Here is a 21,012-nt window from a genome sequence, read left to right as displayed (position 1 = left end):
AAGGATAGAGGCACATTGCTGGGGAGGTTATGGGTGGGATTGGGTGGGCGGTTGGTGTTTTAAATGCATCTTAATTGTATGTATTGCATTATAACAGTAGTTTTTAACCTAACACACACAGTACTGCCTAGTTGTTTTTATTTTTGTATTTGTTTATTTTTAAATTATTGCTGCCTTGAGTCTCCTCAGGGAGGAAGGTAGGGTAGAAATAATGTAAATTAAATAATAAATAGTAAATAATTGTGTGGGGTGCATTCCAAGACCTATCACGAATACCTGAATCTTTAGATAATAGCATACCTTATCTTTTGACTTTACTCAAGCTGAAGGCATACCTAGAGACACACACAAAGACTTGGGGGGGGGGCTTTTGGAACATAGTTAAGTGAATCTGTAGATATATATATCAGTGAATAAGAGGTTGTACCGTATATTACAACACTTGACAAGCCAGAATATCATGCAGGGGGGAGGACGGGGGGGGGGGGTGTTGCTCTGAATAGCTCCAAACTCCTGCTGGGACAGCACTGTTGTTCTCCTGCCTGAGGAATTAGATCCTGTCAATCAGAACTGTGAGTGCTACTCATTCAAAAGTGTAAAACAAAATCTTGCTTACCTCTTAGACTGGCTCAGAGGCTTAGGGTCAGCTTTATTCCTCAGAAGGTTTTAACCTGTGAATATGAAAGCTGCTTTGATATCTGGGCTTTTGCACACATTGCTGGCTCAACCCCACCTCCTCCCACTTCTGGAAGTTGTCTGTCAAGGTTTCTGTTGGCCCAAGGGCAACTCCTGGATGCTCTAGAAGCTTAGATGAGGCACGCTATGCATATTCAAGAGCAGCCCCATGGTGAGCGCTGAACAAACTGTCAGAGAGAACTAGGCTTGCCATGAGTGGGGATGGGCACAGGTGTGCAACACATGTTCAGCTTGCAGTATACAGCACCCTCTCTACCTGCTCTCCATTCATCTCCACCCGGCAGGGTCACCATCATGGACTTCTCATCTGCAGATCAAAAGAACTGGCTGGCCAGGTCTGTGACTGGCTGCCAGCTGGACTGCTTATGGGAGGGGGCAATGTCAACCTGGGGTGAAGGCAAAGCAGGCAGATGAGTGGGAGAGATACATCCAGTCCCATTGTATAGTACTATTCTCTCTCTACCTAAGTGGTCAATCCTCTCTCAGGAAAGATGCTGCTGCCCAGTTTGGCTCTTGTACTGCTTCCCCATGGCTATGAGGTACATGGTATATGAATTGAGAGTATCTCTGATTCCCTTTAGTGGTTCAGGATCCTTGCCTAAGAGCCCTTAAGCAGACAGAAATCTCCTCTTGGAGATCAAAGCAAGTGCTGGCAGCAGCAAGTCTGACTCCAGCCCTTTACAATCAGACACTGAAGAGAGAGAAGGGGGAAGGGGTTTGAGAACAGAAGAGGTGGAGATGGTAGACTATGAAAGTGTCCTTGGACAAGATTCTACCTCAGGATTACAGCAATCCCATGATTTTCATAGGATTTTCTTATGCAATGAATACTCGGAGGTGGTTTTGTCAGTACCTTTATTTTCTTCAGCAATCATTCCAAGCCTTTGCTGTTTTTGTTTGCATATCTCAAATGGCTGCTGTTCCTTCCTCCAACTTTTATGCCTCCTTCCTTCAAGTCTAATCACACTTTACATATTATCCATTCAGCAAAAAGGTTAACCAGTTATGATGATAACACTCAGCCTTGATTCCCACCTCCCCCCCCCCTGAAAACTGGAATGTTTGCTATATAATCCCTACCACCTTGTCCTTTTTAAACTGATTTTGCTACATCTCTCCTCACTACCAATGCCACTTATTTCTCCTTAGATTTTCATTTTCTGAATAAAACACTGAGAAAATATAATCAGACTCAGAATGTCCAATTCTTGTTCACTTCTTTAGCTTGCTCATTCCAAGTAATTTTAACACCCACATCATCTTAATGGATTTCTGGCAAGTTCATAAAAGTGCAACATGTTGGCAGCTGATGAATGTGAAAGGTAGGGGAAAAGAAGAGAGAATAGGCTGGCCATCCCCTAACAGGATTCCTCCTGTTAGGTTATTTATTTATCATGTCAGAAGCAAACCGAGGGTACAAGTTGTAATGTATTTGAAAACACAAAGTTTTAAAAACTTGGCATTATACTAAATGTCCTTTGACCCTAGCTGGCCACTTGGAGTGCCTCTGGTCTTGCTATAAGAAGGTCCTCCATTGTGCATGTGGCAGGGCTCTGACTGCATTGTAGTAGGTGGTCTGTGGTTTGCTCTTCTCCACACTCGTGTGTCGCAGACTTCACTTTGTGGCCCCATTTCTTAAGGTTGGCTCTGCATCTTGTGGTGCCAGAGCACAGTCTATTCAGTGCCTTCCAAGTCTTCTGTGTGCCCAGGGGGGAGTCTTTTATTCGGTATCAGCCATGGGTTAAGATTCCGGGTTTTAGCCTGCCACTTTTGGATTCTCGCTTGCTGTGGTGTTCCTGCGAGTATGGTTCTGCTTCAGGTAGCAAAAATACATTGAACTGCTGCTAGGAAGAACAGGAGAGCGAAATGTCCTTTTGTCTTTTCAGTTGCATTATTGGAGACAGAGTGATCATATTTGTCCTTTGCTGTAGTACACTGAGTATTTTTGACATAGTAGTGTCACTTTCTGACACTTTCTGACACTCTCTCTTATTTCATTTTGTATTGTATCATAAAGTTTTCATGATAAGGATAAATGACAGCCATCTTTAAATATCTGGAGGGATGTCATGCAGAAGACAAAGATAGATTGCTTTCTGCTGCTCCAGAGACTAGAACACAAACCAAAGGATTAAAATGTCAAGAAAACAGATTCCAGCTAAATATTATGTAGAATGTTTTGACTGTAGGAGCTGTTTGACAGCAGAATAAACTGCTCCAGGTATTGGTGAAATTGGATGGACTTCAAGAGGTACTTTTGTTATGTATTCCTGCATGGCAGAGGATTGGATTAAATGGCCCTTGTAATCCCTTCCAACTCCATGATTCTGTGATTCTATGACGTCAAATCCAAACCACAACCACAACCTTAACTATACTGGAATGTTTATAGCAATGAGAAAACAGTTTTCAACTCATTCAATGCGTTTTTGTTTTGGTTTCAGTGTCTTGCTGTATGTGGGCATAGTTTGTGGTAGAATATAAATATGTACAAGTAGTGGATGCCAGCAAATCACTGCAAACTGACCCGTTTAGCTGATCATTTTAAACAATTGCATCCCCGCTGTTATCGTCAGGCCTGTCTCTAGTTTTGCTGATGGGGTTTATTCAGATAGTAGATTTGATGGAAATGGTGGTCCCAAGACTAAAACAACCCTCCAATATGCTCCTGAATACTTGGAGAGGAAACCAGAAAGGATACATTTTCACTCTTGTTCATGACAATGATAGCTGCAACAATACAACATAGCCTCTCCAAGGCTCCAGAGGAGCCATAGGCCCAGTATTGTGCTCCCTTCCCCATCTCTAGACTAAATGGTGAACCAAACAGAGCCAAAACAGGACACAAAGTTTACCTGTAAATATATCAGGAGGTAGAGTAAAAATAAAGGTTTCCCCTGACATTAAGTCTAGTTGTGTCGAACTCTGGAGGGGGGATGCTCATCTCCATTTCTACGACGAAGAGCCAGCAATGTCTGTAGATGCCTCCAAGGTCATGTGGCCGGCATGACGGCATGGAGTGCCATTACCTTCCTGCCGGAGCGGTAGCTATTGATCTACTCACATATACATGTTTTCGAACTGCTAGGTTGGCAAAAGCTGGGGCTGACAGCAGGAGCTCACCCTGCTACCCGGGTTCGAACCACCAACCTTTTGGTCAGCAAATTCAGCAGCTCAGCAGTTAAACCCACTGCACCATAGGGGGCTCCCAGGATATCAGGAGCCTCTTTTTAAATACGGATACAGTGGCCTCAACCCAATTATTACTACCAACTAAAGTTGACCAGTAAAATGATAAGAACCATACAAATCTTATAAAACTAAACATATGTAATTGATACAATAGGTTTACTCTAGTTGCAGTTAACAATTGGATTTTTGACAAAAGTGAAGCTTTTCAGATGTTGCTGGATTGAAACTGTCAGCATTCCTCATTACTAGTTACACTAGCTAGGGCTGATCAGAGGCAGTTCAATAACATCTAAAAGGCTATGCTTTTGATTTACTTTAGGCCATTATTTCAAGATTTATTTATTAAGAAAGTAGATATTTGATGGGGAGATAGAAAGTGAGGTTGCTGAAAGGCAGCTTACTTCCAGATCTGACACTTTTTAATCAGGCTTCGTTGTTTGTGTCACTCTACAAAAATACCTTACATGTGATGTTCAAACTGAATTTTAGCCTGCAGCATAAAGGCATCTGGACTCACAGCTAATCCTCATGGCTAAATCTTGTTTACTTTCCTTGATTGACTCAATTATGATTTCAGGAAGTTTTCACTTTAAAAACTCTAGCCTTGTAAAATAGTTCCTATCCACTCAACCCTAAAACACACTGGACCTATAAATTTTCGTATTGCCACTAATCGTGGAATGGAAATTTGTCAATTTTCTAAATGAAGTTGAATGAGGAATCTCGCTCTGCTATTACTGTGTGTAGGCTGATCCCTACTCCCTTGTTTTCCCTTCTCTGCTCTTTGTACAAAAGCTTGTAACTTGTATCTGCTGGTAGGCAAGTTGTTAAAGACCAAACTTAATAAATATAACAAAGAACCTCCCTCAGTCGTCCCCTATTCCTTTGTATTGAATACTTCACCCCCAGTTCTCAGCATTTATCCCCTTAGAGCAATGGTTCCCAACCTTTGCTCCTCTAGGTATTTTGGACTTCAGTTCACAGAAATCCAAAACACCTAGAGCTCTCAGCTCACAGAATTCCTGACAGTTGGCCAAACTGGCTGGGGCTTCTGGAAATTAAAGCCCCAAACACCTGAAGGACCAAAGGTTGAGAACTACTGCCTTAGAGGAAGGTGACAGGGCCCAGTCCTGGAGTGATACTTGAAATGGGCAGCTGCCCACTGCAGCAGTCAGGAAGAGCAGTAAACAGCAGCAGGAGCTCTGCTTGCTTTGGAGATGGTATTCTTCCTTCTTCCCTAGTGTGCTGTTTCCTCCATAAGGTTGCCCCAGACAGCCAGCTTCTATCTGCTTTATAACTGTTGTGTGCATTTCCAAAATATTACAACCTTAAGACATAGCTATTAGGCTTGATCAATCCACGAAAAATTTGATTCTAAACTCGTTTCAAAACTAGAGGGGGGCAGCTTTTCGTTTCTGATGGTATTTCCGAATTTGGCCCCCCAAAAATTCGAAATTAACGAAAATTCGTTATTTTCTAAATTAATTCGTTAATGGCGGACGCGCATGCGCAATTCCCAAAAACAGCACAGAGGGAGAGGACTTTACAGGACTCTCCCACCCTCATTTTTTGAGTGATCTTCTTCCAACTTGGTACAGTGGTAGAACACATTTAACACTGATAGCTCACCAAAATTTGGAATGTTTCCCTTATCCTCTGATTTTTGGCGAATTTTCATAGCTTTTATAATAAACCATTTTTTAATAATTGCAGAAATCTGTTCCTGGTTTGAAAGTCTTATTTCCTGTTAAATTGGGTTGTCTTTACTGTGAAAGTCATTGTTCTACTTCAGAAACTTTGTTTTTGTGGCTGAAACTTTGTTAAATTGGTGTGTGTGTGATATATACTGTGTATATATATAATATATATATAGTCCCTGCATAATGTGTGTGTGTGTGTGTGTGTGTGTGTGTGTGTGTATAGGTAAAGGTAAAGGTATCCCTTGACGTTAAGTTCAGTCATGTCTGACTCTGGGGGTTGGTGCTCATCTCCATTTCTAAGCCCAAGAGCCAGTGTTGTCCATAGACACCTCCAAGGTCATGTGGCCGGCATGACTACATGGAGTGCCATTACCTTCCCGCCACAGCGGTACCTATTGATCTACTCACATTGGCATGTTTTCAAGCTGCTAGGTTGGCAGAAGCTGGAGCTAACAGCGGGCACTCACTCTGCTCCCGGGATTTGAACCTGGGACCTTTCGGTCTGCAAGTTCAGCAGCTCAGTGCTTTAACACACTTCGCCATCGGGGCTCATGTATATATAATATACATACACATACACACAATGTGGAGAATATGTGGAAAGGTAGATAGATAAGTTGGGAGCCACAGCGAAGGCACCTTCCTGGGAGCAAGGTCTAATAATAATAATAATAATAATAATAATAATAATAATAATAATAATAATAATAATAAATCCCTTACAATATCCAAGATGGCTCACTGCTACAGAATCTTGGGAGGTTTAGTTTGATATGGTACCATTATTGGCAGAGAAAGCTAAGCTGTAGGAGTTGAAATCCAATCATTTATCCTCCCTATAGAATCAATTTTATATGCATTTTTAGCTACAGAAAAGCTAAAATCAGGACAGTAAAAGAACAACACCCAGAAAATGGGAATTCCAGACAGGAAACAATCAGGGCCAGCTAATACCTCCCAACAAAGGATTCCCCCAGGTAGGAAGCAGCCAGGCTTTGAAGCTGCAAGGCTATTCAATGCTAATCAAGGTGACCAATTGCAACATTCACACTTGCCTCCCACAGACAAGAGTTCTTTCTCCCACCCTGGACCTTCCACAGATATATAAACCCCACTTGCCTAGCTTCGCACAGACGTCAAAACCTCTGAGTATCAGGCCTGAGCTGAGGCGAGGCGGCGGTGGCCATTTCCCCCCTCCGTCTTCCTCCTCCTCCTCGGCCTCCTTCCCCCTCGCCCCCTCCCATTGGCTGAGCCCGTGACGCCCCTTTTGCTGAGGGGCAAAAGGAAAGGGCCTGAATGGTGGGAGTTTGGGTGATTTGCAAAAGCTGTTTTTTCCTAACGAAAAAAACGACGACATAACGAAAAACGGCCTCTCGCGATTCGAAACCGCGATATCCAGACGTGTGGACAACCAATGCTTCAAAATTGCTTCAAAACAAACGAAAATAACGAATTAATAACGGTTAACGGGGAAAACGAATTATTTGAGCAAGCCTAATAGCTATCATAGGTTTTCATGGCAATCCTGAGGCTTAATTTAAACCTTAAAGAGCTGTCCAAGGTCCTGATTCTATTGTGGAAACAGAATTTGACACCTAGGGATTCTTCTTCACCATTCTTCTTCCAGGCCATCCTCTCCTCCATCCCAGTGGTCTTTTTTCTTTTTTCTTTTCAGATTCATATGTTATTTGAGTGATTATATTCCTTCTGTTTATGTGATTGTTTTAGTCAATTGTTATGTTTTGTTTTTGTTTTTAATTCTTATAGCGTTTTATAGTGTTTTCAGTGTTTTATTGTACAATTTTTTATGCTGATTTTATATTGGAAACCGCCCTGAGTCCCTTTCGGGAGAGAGGGCGGTATACAAATAAACTTTTACTTACTTACTTACTTACTTACTATATGGAATAAAACTCAGACAGAGTCACTGCACTACATGGATGCTACCAATCGTATCTGGAACAGGAAATCTTTGCCCTTCCTGCAGCATCTAAAGATTTATGTGTGTGTATGAGAGAAAGCATAAGAGAAAGGAGGAAAATATCCAGTTTTATCCCAGAAATCCCTGCGTGATGAACTCCTTATGGAAAGATCCACAGAGATCTTTGTGATAAGACTTTGCTGAGATTAATTATGGTCTACTATAGTCATTGGAAATAAAGGATCGAGCCTTTTACTACCCCTCCCCTGCTCAGAGATTTTGGTACATCATCATAACCATCACATTAATGTCCCTCTTTTCCCCTCACACTAGGGCTCAAGGCAGCTTGAAAGATTAAAATAAAGACAAAAACACATACACACACACAAGTAAAACATACAAAATACTATTAAGGTAGTTATAGAAGTAAAACCATTTAAAACAAATTTGTTTGAAAAGTCAATAGATAAAAAACAGTTGAAGAACACATTATGGAAAGCTCTTGCAGTCAGTGTCTAAAAGCCTGCTGGAATAAAAAGTTTTTCAGCTGCCAATGGAAGAACAATAAAGAGGGAGTCATGCTGACAGCTTCCTTAGTTAGTCCTTTCCTTTCTGGTAGCAACAGTTGGAAAAGAGAAAACTATATGAATTGTTGGGAAATCAGTGGTGGCTTTTGGGGGTGGCGTGAGTGCAGAATTGTTATTCTCGTGGCCTTCAAATCATTTCCAAATTATAGCAACTAGGTAAAAATCAGAAATCAGCAAATGAAGTAATAAACTAATAGGGATTGTTAGATGACCTATTATGATCTATGCACATGTTTCGTCAGTATCACTGCTTAGAAGTAGACTCATTATTAGTCTTTCTGTGATGCATCTTTCTTAATATTTCACACATTGTTGTGCAATATCAAGGTGCTACATTTCCACCTAACATCAGAGGACTATCATTAAGCTTTACCAGAACTCAACAAGTATACTTTCTGAAGTGAAATATCAATATTGTTTAAAAATTGTAAAGTATTATAAGATGATAAATTCATTTTTAGCAAATTCTTTCCAATCACTAGAAATTAAATAATTAAATAAATTAAGTAATAATTAAATAATTTGAAATTATTTATGTGTCTCTGGAGGTAAATTGTTTATCTGACATTATAAACATATTGGTGATATTTCTCAATGCCTGTGTTCCCTGATTTGGCTCTTCTTCTGCTTATTTCCTTAGGTGTGGTTTCAGAACCGACGGGCAAAATGGAGGAAACGGGAGCGGTTTGGTCAAATGCAACAGGTTCGCACCCACTTCTCCACAGCCTACGAGCTGCCCTTGCTAACTAGAGCAGAGAACTATGCCCAGGTGAGTGTCTCTCCCAATGTCTTTGTGCAAGAACTCCCAACACAGGCTCTATTTTACACCAAGTGTGATACAATTGATTGACACAAGTAATGCAAAATTCAGTGAACTGATGTTCTATTGTATACATTTCCCCCATTGAACCACATGGAATATAATATTCAGTACTTTAGAAATGGCAGAAGTATATGCAGCCTAAGGTCCTAGCAGGAGCGCTTCACCTTGTCACTGTGGAATGAACCTGGTCCCTTGTTTAGATCACAGGAATATGTACTTTGCTTATTCTGTTGCTACACCACCGGTACCCCTCCTTGATGAACCATCTGTTAACAATCTTGCTAAACAATTGACAAATGAAAATAAAATCTGCCCTTCTTTTGGTAGGAAGTCCTTGGCCCACCAGATATCATGATGTATGGTCCTTACAGGACATGGAGTCTAACACCAGCTGGAAAAGCTACATGTTTTCCATCACTGATTTGGCTGCTCAAATTTTGGTTTTATGGGGAACCCAGACTTATAGTTTTATTTCATGAAAAGAACAAAGATGGTAGAGCAATTGGTCTACTACCATTGGCCTGTGAGCTCTGTGAATTAAACATGCATCTTATGGTATTCATTGGCATCCTCAGCAATGGATAAAGGCTCCAAAAATACAGGCTTTCTTGAAGAAAAATGTTGAAAACCACTAAAGCACTTATATTTCCTGCCATAGATGAAATGTCTGAAAATTCCTGCAGATGTAGGGAGACCTTTAGTATAAGTACATATAACTTGTTCACAGCTAATATAGAGAATGATATTGTGATATATTTCATGACAGTGCTACTCACAGAGGTAGTCTGTGGACCAGTAAGTTTACAATAACTATGCAAATACAATAATAGTTTAATACAAATATGTTATTAGTGCCTGGCATGGCACATGGCGGGGGGGGGGGGGGGTAGGGGTAGGGGTGGGCTGGGAATCTGCACCTCAAACAATATGAGAAATCCTGTGCTACATGACATCAATCATGCACCAATTCTGATGCAGAGTTGCACAGGATTCTAAATATAGCAGTCATTCATATTTATGCTGGCATTATGAGTTTTCTTGGTTTGAGGGTCTGACTGCGGTGCTGTCTTACTACCTGCCAGGCCTATGTAGTCTGCCAAGGGGAAAAGGTCAGCAGCAGAGCCAGTCGGAGCAAATGGTGGTGGAAGCCTGTGGAATGCAGGCTGCTTGGAGATGTGCCTTTTCCCAGTCTCCATCTGGATCCTCTCCTGTTGCATTCTTTCATCTCACATTCCCCCCATCAAACTTCCCCCTTCCCCACCTTTCAAAAAGCCTCCTGCTGCTGATGCTGTTTAAAAAGGCCATCCATTCTTTTCTCTTTGATAGGATCATTTTGACTTTTAGCTTCTTAGATGAAATGTTTGGTGAGTAGGATTTGTGGTTGTGAAAAGAAAAAAAAATGCCTTCCTCTTTCTCTGGGAAAATAGGGACAGGAGAGGGAGGCTTAGGGCTACAGTGTATCTAGGTAAAGGTAAAGGTTTCCCCTGACGTTAAGTCCAGTCGTGACCGACTCTGGGGGTTGGTGCTCATCTCCATTTCTAAGCCGAAGAGCCGGCGTTGTCCATAGACCCCTCCAAGGTCATGTGGCTGGCATGACTGCATGGAGCGCCGTTACCTTCTCGCCTGAGCGGTACATATTGATCTACTCACATTGGCATGTTTTCGAACTGCTAGGTTGGCAGGTTGATACAGTGTATCTAGAACACCCTAAACTCTGGTTTCATTTGATGAGAAATGGTAGAACTTACCTTTTTGGGCTACAGCTCCCAGAATCCCCACTTTTAGTAATAATTTGCCTTTTTTAGTAATCCATGGTTTTCATCAATACAATCAAAAGTTTTACTATAATCTATATTACATAAGCTCTATTAGCCAACATATGTTTGCAATGTGATCTGTATAGCCTCTTCCTTTTCTGAGCTCAGCTTGGACATCTGGCATGTCTTGTTCCATTGTTTGATAGCAGCTTTTTGTTGTAAAATAAGTACCTTATTTCTTGCTTGGAAGTTCTTTTGGTTACTGCATTCCTTGGTGTCTCCTTTCTTTTTTTAGTAGAATATAAATGTATAAATATAGGTATAGGTGTAGGTATAGATCAGTGGTTCTCAACTTGTGACCGGCGACCTAGCCGTGGGCTGTGAGAATACAAATCCAGCCCGCAAACTTCCTTCCTCTTTATTTTATTTTATTTTATTTTATTTATTTTATTTTATTTTTGATCCTTTCCGCAGAGCACATCATGGGTGAGCAGATGGCAACTACTGGATGTCATATGTTCTGTATCAGAAACTAGAGCTGATGTGGTCTATCCAGTGCAATTTTCTTAATCAGCACCCCAAATAACCAAACCAAATCTAAAGTTGACCAAAACCTGATTTGTAACCCTTTTGGTACTAATGTTGGAGAGTAGTCCCTGGTCAAAGTGGTCCCTAGTCAAAATAGTCCCTGTTCAAGTGGGCCCTGGTCAAAGAAAGGTTGGGAACCACTTGTATAGATAAAGTATTTCTTGGGCCATTGTTTCCTTTTCTGAGGTTTTGGCAGATTTTCATTGAACTTTGGATAGCTTCTGTCTCAATAGTTCTCTTTTGGATACATATCATAATGTGGTGTGAGAGTTTAAGAGCGTCAGTGAAGCTGAAAGAAATACTGTCAGGTGGCAAGAGTCTGTTAGGAGTCTACATTCCTCGTAGGGTCACCCAATGCAGACAGCCCAAAGCCAAAATAAGTTTCATCTATCCTCCTCTGGAAATAATGGTGAATGGAAGTGATATTCCTGATAGCAAATGGGGCAGAAAAACTCTCGAAGGAAAGTTACTAGGCAGCAAAAATAGTGGGAGGGGATGTCAACAGAGATCTCTTAATTGATAATGGCAGTGGCATTTTAGTTTATTAGTACTACACAGAAGGCAGCACCGGTAAACCTCTTCTGATTGTTTAATTCCTAGAAAATGTTATGTAGAGACAGCCTTATAGTTCTTGTATGACCACCTGGAGTGGAAGTTATTCAGGTAGCCTAATGGAATGACTACCATATTGCTAAGTACTGTTAAGTGTCAATTGAGAGAAAACCAAAGACAGCTGGTCACTAAGCAGAGACCATTGTTAAATGTCAGCTAGATTTGGCACCTCCCATTACTTATGGCTCTTCCTCCAAAGTTCACAGCCTTTGTGGACCAATAAATGGAAACCAGTCAGTTAAAATGAATGCAAGCCAAGCATATCATGTACCGTACAATTCCCTTATTCATGTGTGGATATTCATGGTTGTACTGTACTTCAGGCCTTCTGCTTTGTCAGGTCCTTGATTTTCTTTTCTTTAAAAGTGTACGCATCTCAGTGTTGTAATACATTATACTTAAAGTGCTGGTACGTCTCCTGCACACTCAAATAAAAATAGTTGTGAATATGATTAGTGCAAGATGCAAAATCAAGAACAAAATTTGAATCAAATGAACATTCTTGCTACTGAAAGTTTTTGCATTCACATGAAAGATGCAAGAAATGCAAACAACAACAAACTATCATAGATTTAAATACCTGCCTCACTCTCATAGCAGCTGCTGGTTTAGATTATAAGGATGGGAAGTAGTTGGCCATGAAGCATGTGTGAATGTTTTCATAGAATGATTTCAAAAAAATGAAATAAAGGCCCTAGAAAAAAGACACAAATGGCCGATGATAGACATTGATTCTAACCCAGTTACTAGTCCCGAGTGGAGTGGACTTGATAAGGCAACACATATGTTTATCTTATTAATTCAATAGATATACACTACCTTAGACAGTGGTTCTCAACCTGTGGGTCCCTATGTGTTTTGGCCTACAACTACCAGAAATCCCAGCCACTTTACCATCTGTTAGGATTTCTAGGAGTTGAAGGCCAAAACATCTGGGGGCCCACAGGTTGAGAATCACTGACCAAAGGATGTATCAGTTGGATTTTTACCAGTCCTTTAAATGTACTGATCACTGACTATGCTGCCTAGGGCTGCTGGGAATCACAGTTCAACCACAGTCTGGAGGGATGCACAATTTCCCAATTTGACCCCTTCATGCTACACCATTATGGCATTTTGACTCCTCTTTAACTGTCAATGCAATATCCTGTGGAATCTTGGGATATTTGTCATTGGGGAATCTTGGGAAGGCACAAGTCTTGTTGGTTAAGAATGATAAATGCCCTTCTTCAGCTGCAAACCCCAGGATTCCATAGGATGGAACCATGGTAATGAATGCAGAATCATAGAGTTGTAGCTCTGTAGTGTGAAAGAACCTCACTCATTTAGGCCAACACATATACAAAGAATATTCATTTACTAGAATAAGTTGACTTGCCATCCATCTGTTTAGTATGTCCACTTTGCTCATGAGATAAGCCTAGGTGACCTAACGATTATTTTCCCATTCTTCCATCTCCCCACCCCAATCTCAGATCCAGAATCCATCTTGGATTGGCAACAATGGTGCTGCCTCCCCTGTGCCTGCCTGTGTCGTGCCCTGTGACTCAGTGCCTTCCTGCATGTCTCCTCATGCTCATCCCCACACAACTGGAGGAGTCTCTGAATTCCTGAGTGTCTCAGGTCCCGGCGCCCATGTGGGGCAGACTCACATGGGCAGCCTCTTTGGCAGCGCAGGCATCAGCCCTGGCATCAACGGGTATGACCTGAATGGCGAACCTGACCGCAAGTCCTCCAGCATTGCAGCCCTGCGGATGAAAGCCAAGGAGCACAGTGCTGCCATCTCATGGGCGACATGACAGGGCTGCAGTCGATGCCCTCAAGACACTTGACAGAGGAAACAGAGGACGGTCAAACCATCCATCCACTCTTGGACTTGAGGCAGCCAGTGCTCCTCCTCAGAGGTCTGAATGCAGCACTTTTAGCTACCATGGGTGTAATTGCATTGAGTATATTGCCATATTGGAGTGTTTTAACTTTTTTTGTTCCCTACACAAGAATAGACACATGGAAGGAAATAGAGGATGTTTCAGTTGCACCATGCAAATGTGCTTTTTCGTTTGTTCACATGGCATGCTCCCCTTTTGGTGACGTCCTCTTAATTTCCCATGAAAAGGACATTCATCCCTCCTACTTTCTCTGACACCAGGGGTGCTTCCAGATAAGGGCTTCTATCATGCACTTGTCCTTTAAAAAATAACAGAACTGTCCAGAAGATGTTTTCTTCCACTTATAATGCTCTCTGGTCTGTTCCCATTGCTGTCTCCCTCTTTTTTGTTTATCATAGTAAAGGAGAGAAACAAAATCTAGCCACCCAAGTCTCCAGGGATCCTGAAACTGTTTTGAAGGCCCCTCAACATTTGCAGGCAAACTATTAATTTGCCCACTTATGGTACTTGCAAGAGAAAGGCAAAATACTTTCCCAACTGTAGTAATTGAAACATCCTTATATATGAAAACCCATACAGGCACAATACGTACTTAGATGCATACTGTGTAACTCACTCCAAAATAAGACTGCATATTACAGATTGCAAACAACTTTATTATTTGTGGGAAAGCTGAACGACAATCACTGCCTTATAATTCTGCGTGCTTGATCATTTCATTCACTTCTGATTGATAATGCCTGAGGAGATCATGAAAACAGGATTCTTCATGTCCATTTTTTATAGATTATTCAGGGGGAGGGGAGCTCAATCCCCCTTATCTAAACCTAGTAGGACTTTAACCCTACACTGACCTAATTCCAGGATCTGCAGGACCCCAAAGAGTCCTTTGATTGTGTAGCACTACAAACTGATTTTCTGGACATGCTCCAAATTTTATCTCTAAAAGGTATGACCCCCTTATCACAATTTCTGGTTGATTGGCTCTCACTTGAATTATATCCAATCCCATATATTCCAATGAGACATATAAGTTTATGATGCCCAGCAATAGAAAAATATGGTTGCTATCACTGTCGTTGGTTAGTACCAGAGTGAGTTGGTGTGTGGGTGTGTGTTGAGTGTGAGGTATGCTGATTCAGCACACAGGATACCAGGCAACGGCACAATAGAGTTTGTCGGGTATTAGAGATTATCCCACACTTTAATGTCCAACTGAGCTGAGTAAAAGATGCAGCAGCTGCCCCACTTTTTATTTCTCCCCTTTCCTGAAATCTGTCTTTCCCCAACTTGCTGTAATAAGGACTCCAAGGGTGCCACACAACAAGCAAGGCTTGAGTTAAACAAACAGGAAAGGCCTAGGTTGTGTCACCTCCGCAGTCAGCAGAGATTGCAAAGGTACATGTTGAAGATTAACAACCTTGCTTTTCTCATCCCATTAGCAAACTAAGGACTAGCACAATGGCAAAATCGAAAAGAGCACATTTTGTGGAATCTCCTTGGTACCAATTCCTTGTAATAGCTCTCCTTGCTGTCACAACACTAATTCTGGCCAAATCCTATATATATTTTTGGCACAGAATAAATGTACTGCAATGTAATTAGTGCTTGATCCCACCGTCTGTGAAAAGGTACCTTGATCTTATCCATGATGCAACACACATTTAGCCCCCAACCAAGTCCAAAATGAGAGAAGAGGTTGCATGTGCATTGTGAAATAACTGGCTGCACTATACCTATCCCATGTATTCCAGTGAGACACATAGGTTTATGATGCAGTTAGGCCATCTCTGAGAAAGCTCAACCACTTGTGGAACAATTTTTACATTAGCATAGTTCCCCAGCAAAAATACAGCCATTTATTTAGTCTCGTGGTCAGCTGTAAGAACTATCATCAATTACATGCATCCTAACTGAAGCTTGAATGAAGAAGAATGCTAAGAGAATTACATAGAAGCAATAGAAGTGAAAAGCATTCTCCCATTTTCTTGCATGTGTGGTATACTGAGCTCTAAAGAAGACCAAGGCATACAATTTTGTCCTCCTTTTTATTATTTAAAGTACAAGCCAGAAACAGAAGATTTTTGCCAGAACAAAAAGTCTTTGAATAGAGAAAGTACAGACACACCACTACTGCCAGCAACCTAGCTCAAAACATGCCTTTGTGTCTCCTTCAGATAGTTTCTTTCTGAAACCTGGATTCCCCCCAAAGAAATTGAGGCTGTCATAGCCCTTTCCTGGAAGCTCGTAGCTATGAGTTAATGGTGAATTGCTTTGCTTTCAGCCTAGAGCTTTTGGAAGATCCGTACTAGCCTCTTGTTGTTCCCATTCATTGAGGTAATGTCAATTTTCCAGCTTCTCATGTTGCTTCTTTTAAAGATGGCTCAAAGAGGATTTGGTGCAAGTCAGCTGGAAGTACTGTATGTCCAACTTGGGATGAATTATAACAATGTCTGGGTTTTGCACAAATCCACATCCAAGAGAAGAGAGGCTGAATATGCTTTAAACTGCTCCTCTGGTTCTTAAGAGTTGTTTATTAGATTGGTAGCAACTAGTGCCAGATTTAACATTGTGCTTAGGTGTACTTAAGCACAGGGCCCATCTTCCTGGCAAAAAGAGTTTTTAACAATGGATTTTGCTTATGTTGTGCATTTCTAAATTTGAAGGTGTTCTGTTCCGGAGTGATTCCAGACATAATGATGGAGTCTATGGGTGTGTGTACCACAAAGCAGGCAGTGTTGGCTTACCGGGCCTTTTTCCTTCAGGGCCTAAATCAGGGGCCTCAAAACTTAACTAGGGGCCCGTCCAGGCAGGCCCTATATCCCAGGATTTGATTCCAGGTTTTCTGCTTTAAACTGGGTTATATGAATCTGCACTGCCAGATAATCTGGGATAAACAGAAAACCTGGGATCAGATCCTGAAATATAGGGCTTGTCTGGAAGGACCCTAGCAAGGGCCTCATTTGTTTTAAATCTGGCACTGGTAGTGACTAGTGTCCTTATGCTTTGCAATTCACACAGACTCCATGGAGTTCAAAGCAGAAGCAAGACTAGACTCAATCATACATGGAGAGGGAGCTGCGAGTAGGGGTATCCACTTCACACATACAAGGATACCTGCCTTCCAGTTCACTATTGGCAAAAGATAGTTATACTCTCACAGTGTGGAAGGAGAATGATGCAGCCATAAAGTCAAATAGCAAACTCGCAGCAATGAACCCAAAGGAAGAAAACACAGCAGAGAATATGAAAGGAAAAGCAAAGAGAAGGAAAAAATGGGAAACATTCTGTTTCTGACACAGAGGCAGAAGTAGAAGGAGTGGTAAGGGGAGACATATTCTCCTTCCCCCAGTTTCCAGTCTTTAGGAGCATCTGTAGTTCTGATCAGTTCGCATTTAATGTTGTGCTAATAGATGTGCCTTTGGTATATTGAAGAGAAAGATTGCAAACACTTTCCTGTAAGGATAAAAATATGGTTTCTGTTGCTTGCTCGAAGATTGATGCCCATGCACTATCAAACGCAAGCCTGTGAAAATTGTACAGCCCCATTATACAACCATTCTTGTCACAATGGTCAGTGCTAGCTGCAGAAAGTAATAGCTTCCCCACCACTCTTATAAAAGTTTAAGCACCTTTAAGCTTCATTGATTTCTGTGAAAGCCCTCAGCTCAGCATCAAACAGTTTTGTTTGGCTCAAGTTCTAATATGCAAGGTCAAAATCAAGGAAAATACAAAACCTTTCTGTTAAAAGTGCTACTTTCAGAGAAGACATTTAAATTTCTTCATAAGGAAAGTAACTACCCTGCATTTGTTGTTCTCTCTACATTAATTGTTGGGGCAAGGGGCGGGGGAGTGTTGTTTACTCACCCGCCTATCTCCTTTAAGTTACAAAATCAATTTTAATTCTCAGGCAGTAGAATCCTAACACCCATGAGTGGACATTGCTGAGCTGTAAAATAAAAATTAAAGGTTATCTTGGAGCATGATAGCTAGATTTTTCATGCAAGAAATAGTGTGTGTGTGTGTGTGTGTGCGTGCGTGTCAGTGCATAAGTAACATTATCCATGCCTAACCATGTTTTTGTGTTCCTAAGCGTGCATATCTAGAAGAATACATTTTGTGTGTACTGGCATGAACATATGTTTACCATATAAACAGCTAAGTTTGCCATCTCTTGGGCTCAGGAGGGGATTTCTGGTGCCGGCTAAGTATGAGCACTGTCCATACATTCTGTCCAATATTCCATATTCACCTAGAAACCAAATAGTAAGTTTTTCATGCTTCTGTTAGCTCTCCATGCTAAACTAGTAACCCCTTAAACTATTGTGTGGCTGCACCATGCATTTTTAGAAGTGCATTGCTGTATAACAAAAACAAGACATAATTGTGTTTTAGAATAGCCAAACAGCTTTGCAAATTGTCTGCACTGTGCATGCAGTAGTGTACAGTGTACAGTGGATCTATATCCTTAGGGATACTTGAGAAGCATTGGGCAAAATTGTGTTCAGAGTGGACTCTGCAGAAAACTGGACTCTGCCAATGTCTGTCTGTCATTTGCTTAAGTAAGCTAAAGAAACCTTGTATTTCAGTGGGTCACCGTCTATTTACAAAGTCAACAACAATGTATTTCAGAAGAGGTTTCAGGATGGTTGCGGTAGCATTCTGACCAATGTAAGCCCATTAATAAAATCAAGGCAATGTGTATAAAGTCCTTTAAAGGGCAACATTATCCCAAAAATGAAACATTGTGTCCCAAAGAAGAGCTGTTGTCAAAACCAACAGCCTTCTGTTAATCATTCATCCATATTTTCACTAATAGGCGTAAATAATGCTCCCTTCTCCTTTGACATTATTGGTGAGGATGTTGGTAAAAATGCTACAGGAAGAGGATGAAACATTCAAAACAGTGGTGCCATCTTGCTAGTAACCAAATAACGGCCAAGGCTTATCTGAAGGTGGCAGAACCCTTAATACATATCTGGAGGTCCACACATGAGAGAGGAAGGATAAGGGTGGCTTAAAGGCAGTGACTTAAAGGAATTTCCCTGCTGTAACCCTGTGGGAAATGAGCAGCCACTTAGGTTGGGCAGAGTTGCATCCAGCCATTGAGCAAGCGGCACACTGTTGTATATGGCAGTACTGACTAACTCTTTACACAATGCCAGGAAAAAAGGTTGCTTTGCTATTATAAAGGTACAGGAGGAGGCTGGACACAGTATTTAATTCCATCATACCCCCAAATACATACATACATACATTACATTACATACATCCTAAAAAATAGATCTCCAGTGAAGCAGCTCAGCATATGAACTGGTGCTGTCTTAACATTTCTTAATATTTATTCTGTTTTGGTTTTCATAATAATAGTACAGTAGACTCTCAGTTAATCAGAACTCAAGCAACGGGTAAAAAAAAAACACCCCAAAATTGCATGCTGCATTCACAGAGCAGTTTTTATAATACAGTAAAACTGTGTTTATATTGTTAATTTTGTCTTTATTTACTTATAATTACTGTATTTCAATTTCCGTATTGTCAATACAGAGTTTATGGCATGGTATAGTATGAGGTATAGTATTATTTAGATCTGATTTCAAGCAACCAGAAACTACATTTATCTGGTATCTAGTATCTACCAATCTTCATGGGTGCTGGTTAACTGAGAGATTACTGTATTAGGACTATATTGGTTTGGACTTTGTCTTATGATCAACATAGCCTTCCCAGCTTTTACACTTAGTATCAATAGTGTATTTCCACTTCCTCCCTCCACAAAATGAATTTCTGACCATAACAATGCAGAATACGCTCTATATACTACTGCTTTTTGGGCACGGCATCCCTCTATCCTTCTAGTGTGGTGCTGGTATGACTGATCCTTGTCTCAGAGTGCACCAGGATTTCACAGTATGTTGCAAAACACTTTGAAAACAAACAACAGCAAAAAAGGTAGTTTCCTGGAAATGGCTTGAAAAAATAATCAAGCAGACCCAGTCGCTCAGGATTCTGTTTATTTTGCTGCTTTGATTGACACAGCAAAAAAGCAAACATGTAGAATTAAAAAAAAAAAAGCCCAACAGGAACCAGGGCAGAGTTAAGCTGAGCAGATGAAAGCTTTTGGACTGCTTTCAACTTCATGGATGGTGTTGTGACGAAGACAAAGTCTGACCCTTTCCCGCTACCCTGGTCTTTAACAGCAAGTTTGCGGTAATGTATTACCCGGCCTTTCTTCCATAGACAATGCTAGGACTTTTATACTACTGATGTTGAAGGACAGTTTCCAATGTATAATAATATATCCGTTTTTTAGGTGTGCAGTGTTTGAGAGCAAGTGTGGGAGAAAGATTGCAAAATAAGAAAAAAAAGCAAACCTCAGTCAATATTATTGTTGTAAAATATTGTAACCTTGTATAAATGCAACGTTTTCCCTTTAGCTTTATGTCCTGGGGCAGAATATATTAAAATATAAATTCAAAAAATGTTCAAAAAATAAAACAATGGAGTGTGGGGGGATGCATTAAAATTGCAGTGTGAGGTTGTGCCATACAATTTTACTGCCTATACAGATATGTATTGCAAATTCATTACATTGTAATATTAAAAAAAAGAACAAACTGCTTTGTGTCTGGTTTTTCATTTTAATTCTTTTGTCATTTTGTTGCTTATTACACTTGCCTTTTTTCCACAGAAGCAAAATTATTTAATGCTGCAAACAAAAATCAAATACAGCGAAAGTTGCTGGAAAAGAAGCTATAAATGGATAAGGTTCCCTGAGAACAAGCAGAGGCGAGCCAAATAAATATTAATATTATTGGTCTTACTTGCAATAAACTGTCTCTTCTCTCACCTGAAATCTGTCTTATTTTGTTCCTTACTCATGACAGATGAAATGTGATCAGAGCAGGGCCTCCAAAATCTCACGTTAATTGAAGTTGGCAAAAAATACTAACAGTGCCCTTTTGAACTGCTGACACAGAGCAGAATGGATTAAACAAGGCTAGATTAACAACAGGTGGCAGCTTGGAGACCCACTGCCTCTAGAGAGCTTCAGCAACCAAGAAACCCTGGAGGAGACTCCTACAGGCAAAGTGGAAGCCAGCTGATGGGTTGCTGAGATAAGCTGCTAGTAGGCCTGGTCACATCCGTTCCCCAAACAGAAAACCACAACATTAGAGGCAGCCCCGGAGTTCACTGGTCGATATTATTAAACTGGATTTGGGGTCTCCATGTAGCTTTGAGGAGAC

General features: G+C 40.9%; 1 protein-coding gene across 4 annotated transcripts in view; it reads left to right on the top strand.

The window, feature by feature from the left end:
* alx4 (ALX homeobox 4) overlaps nucleotides 1–20,382 on the top strand; it is a 101,421-nt gene extending 81,039 nt beyond the window's left edge. For all 4 annotated transcript variants that reach the window (XM_062967918.1, XM_016992386.2, XM_062967919.1 and 1 more), the window contains exons 3-4: nucleotides 8,737–8,865; nucleotides 13,352–20,382. In XM_062967918.1, coding sequence (XP_062823988.1) covers nucleotides 8,737–8,865; nucleotides 13,352–13,675 — 453 coding nt within the window. In that variant the 3' untranslated portion in view covers nucleotides 13,676–20,382. The remainder of the gene's footprint in view (nucleotides 1–8,736; nucleotides 8,866–13,351) is intronic.
* The last annotated feature ends 630 nt before the right edge of the window (nucleotides 20,383–21,012 follow it).

The sequence above is a fragment of the Anolis carolinensis genome, chromosome 1, assembly GCF_035594765.1.
Source record: "Anolis carolinensis isolate JA03-04 chromosome 1, rAnoCar3.1.pri, whole genome shotgun sequence".
NCBI lineage: Eukaryota > Metazoa > Chordata > Lepidosauria > Squamata > Dactyloidae > Anolis > Anolis carolinensis.
Note: the sequence above shows the minus strand (reverse complement) of the source record. Positions and strands in the feature narration are given on the sequence as shown.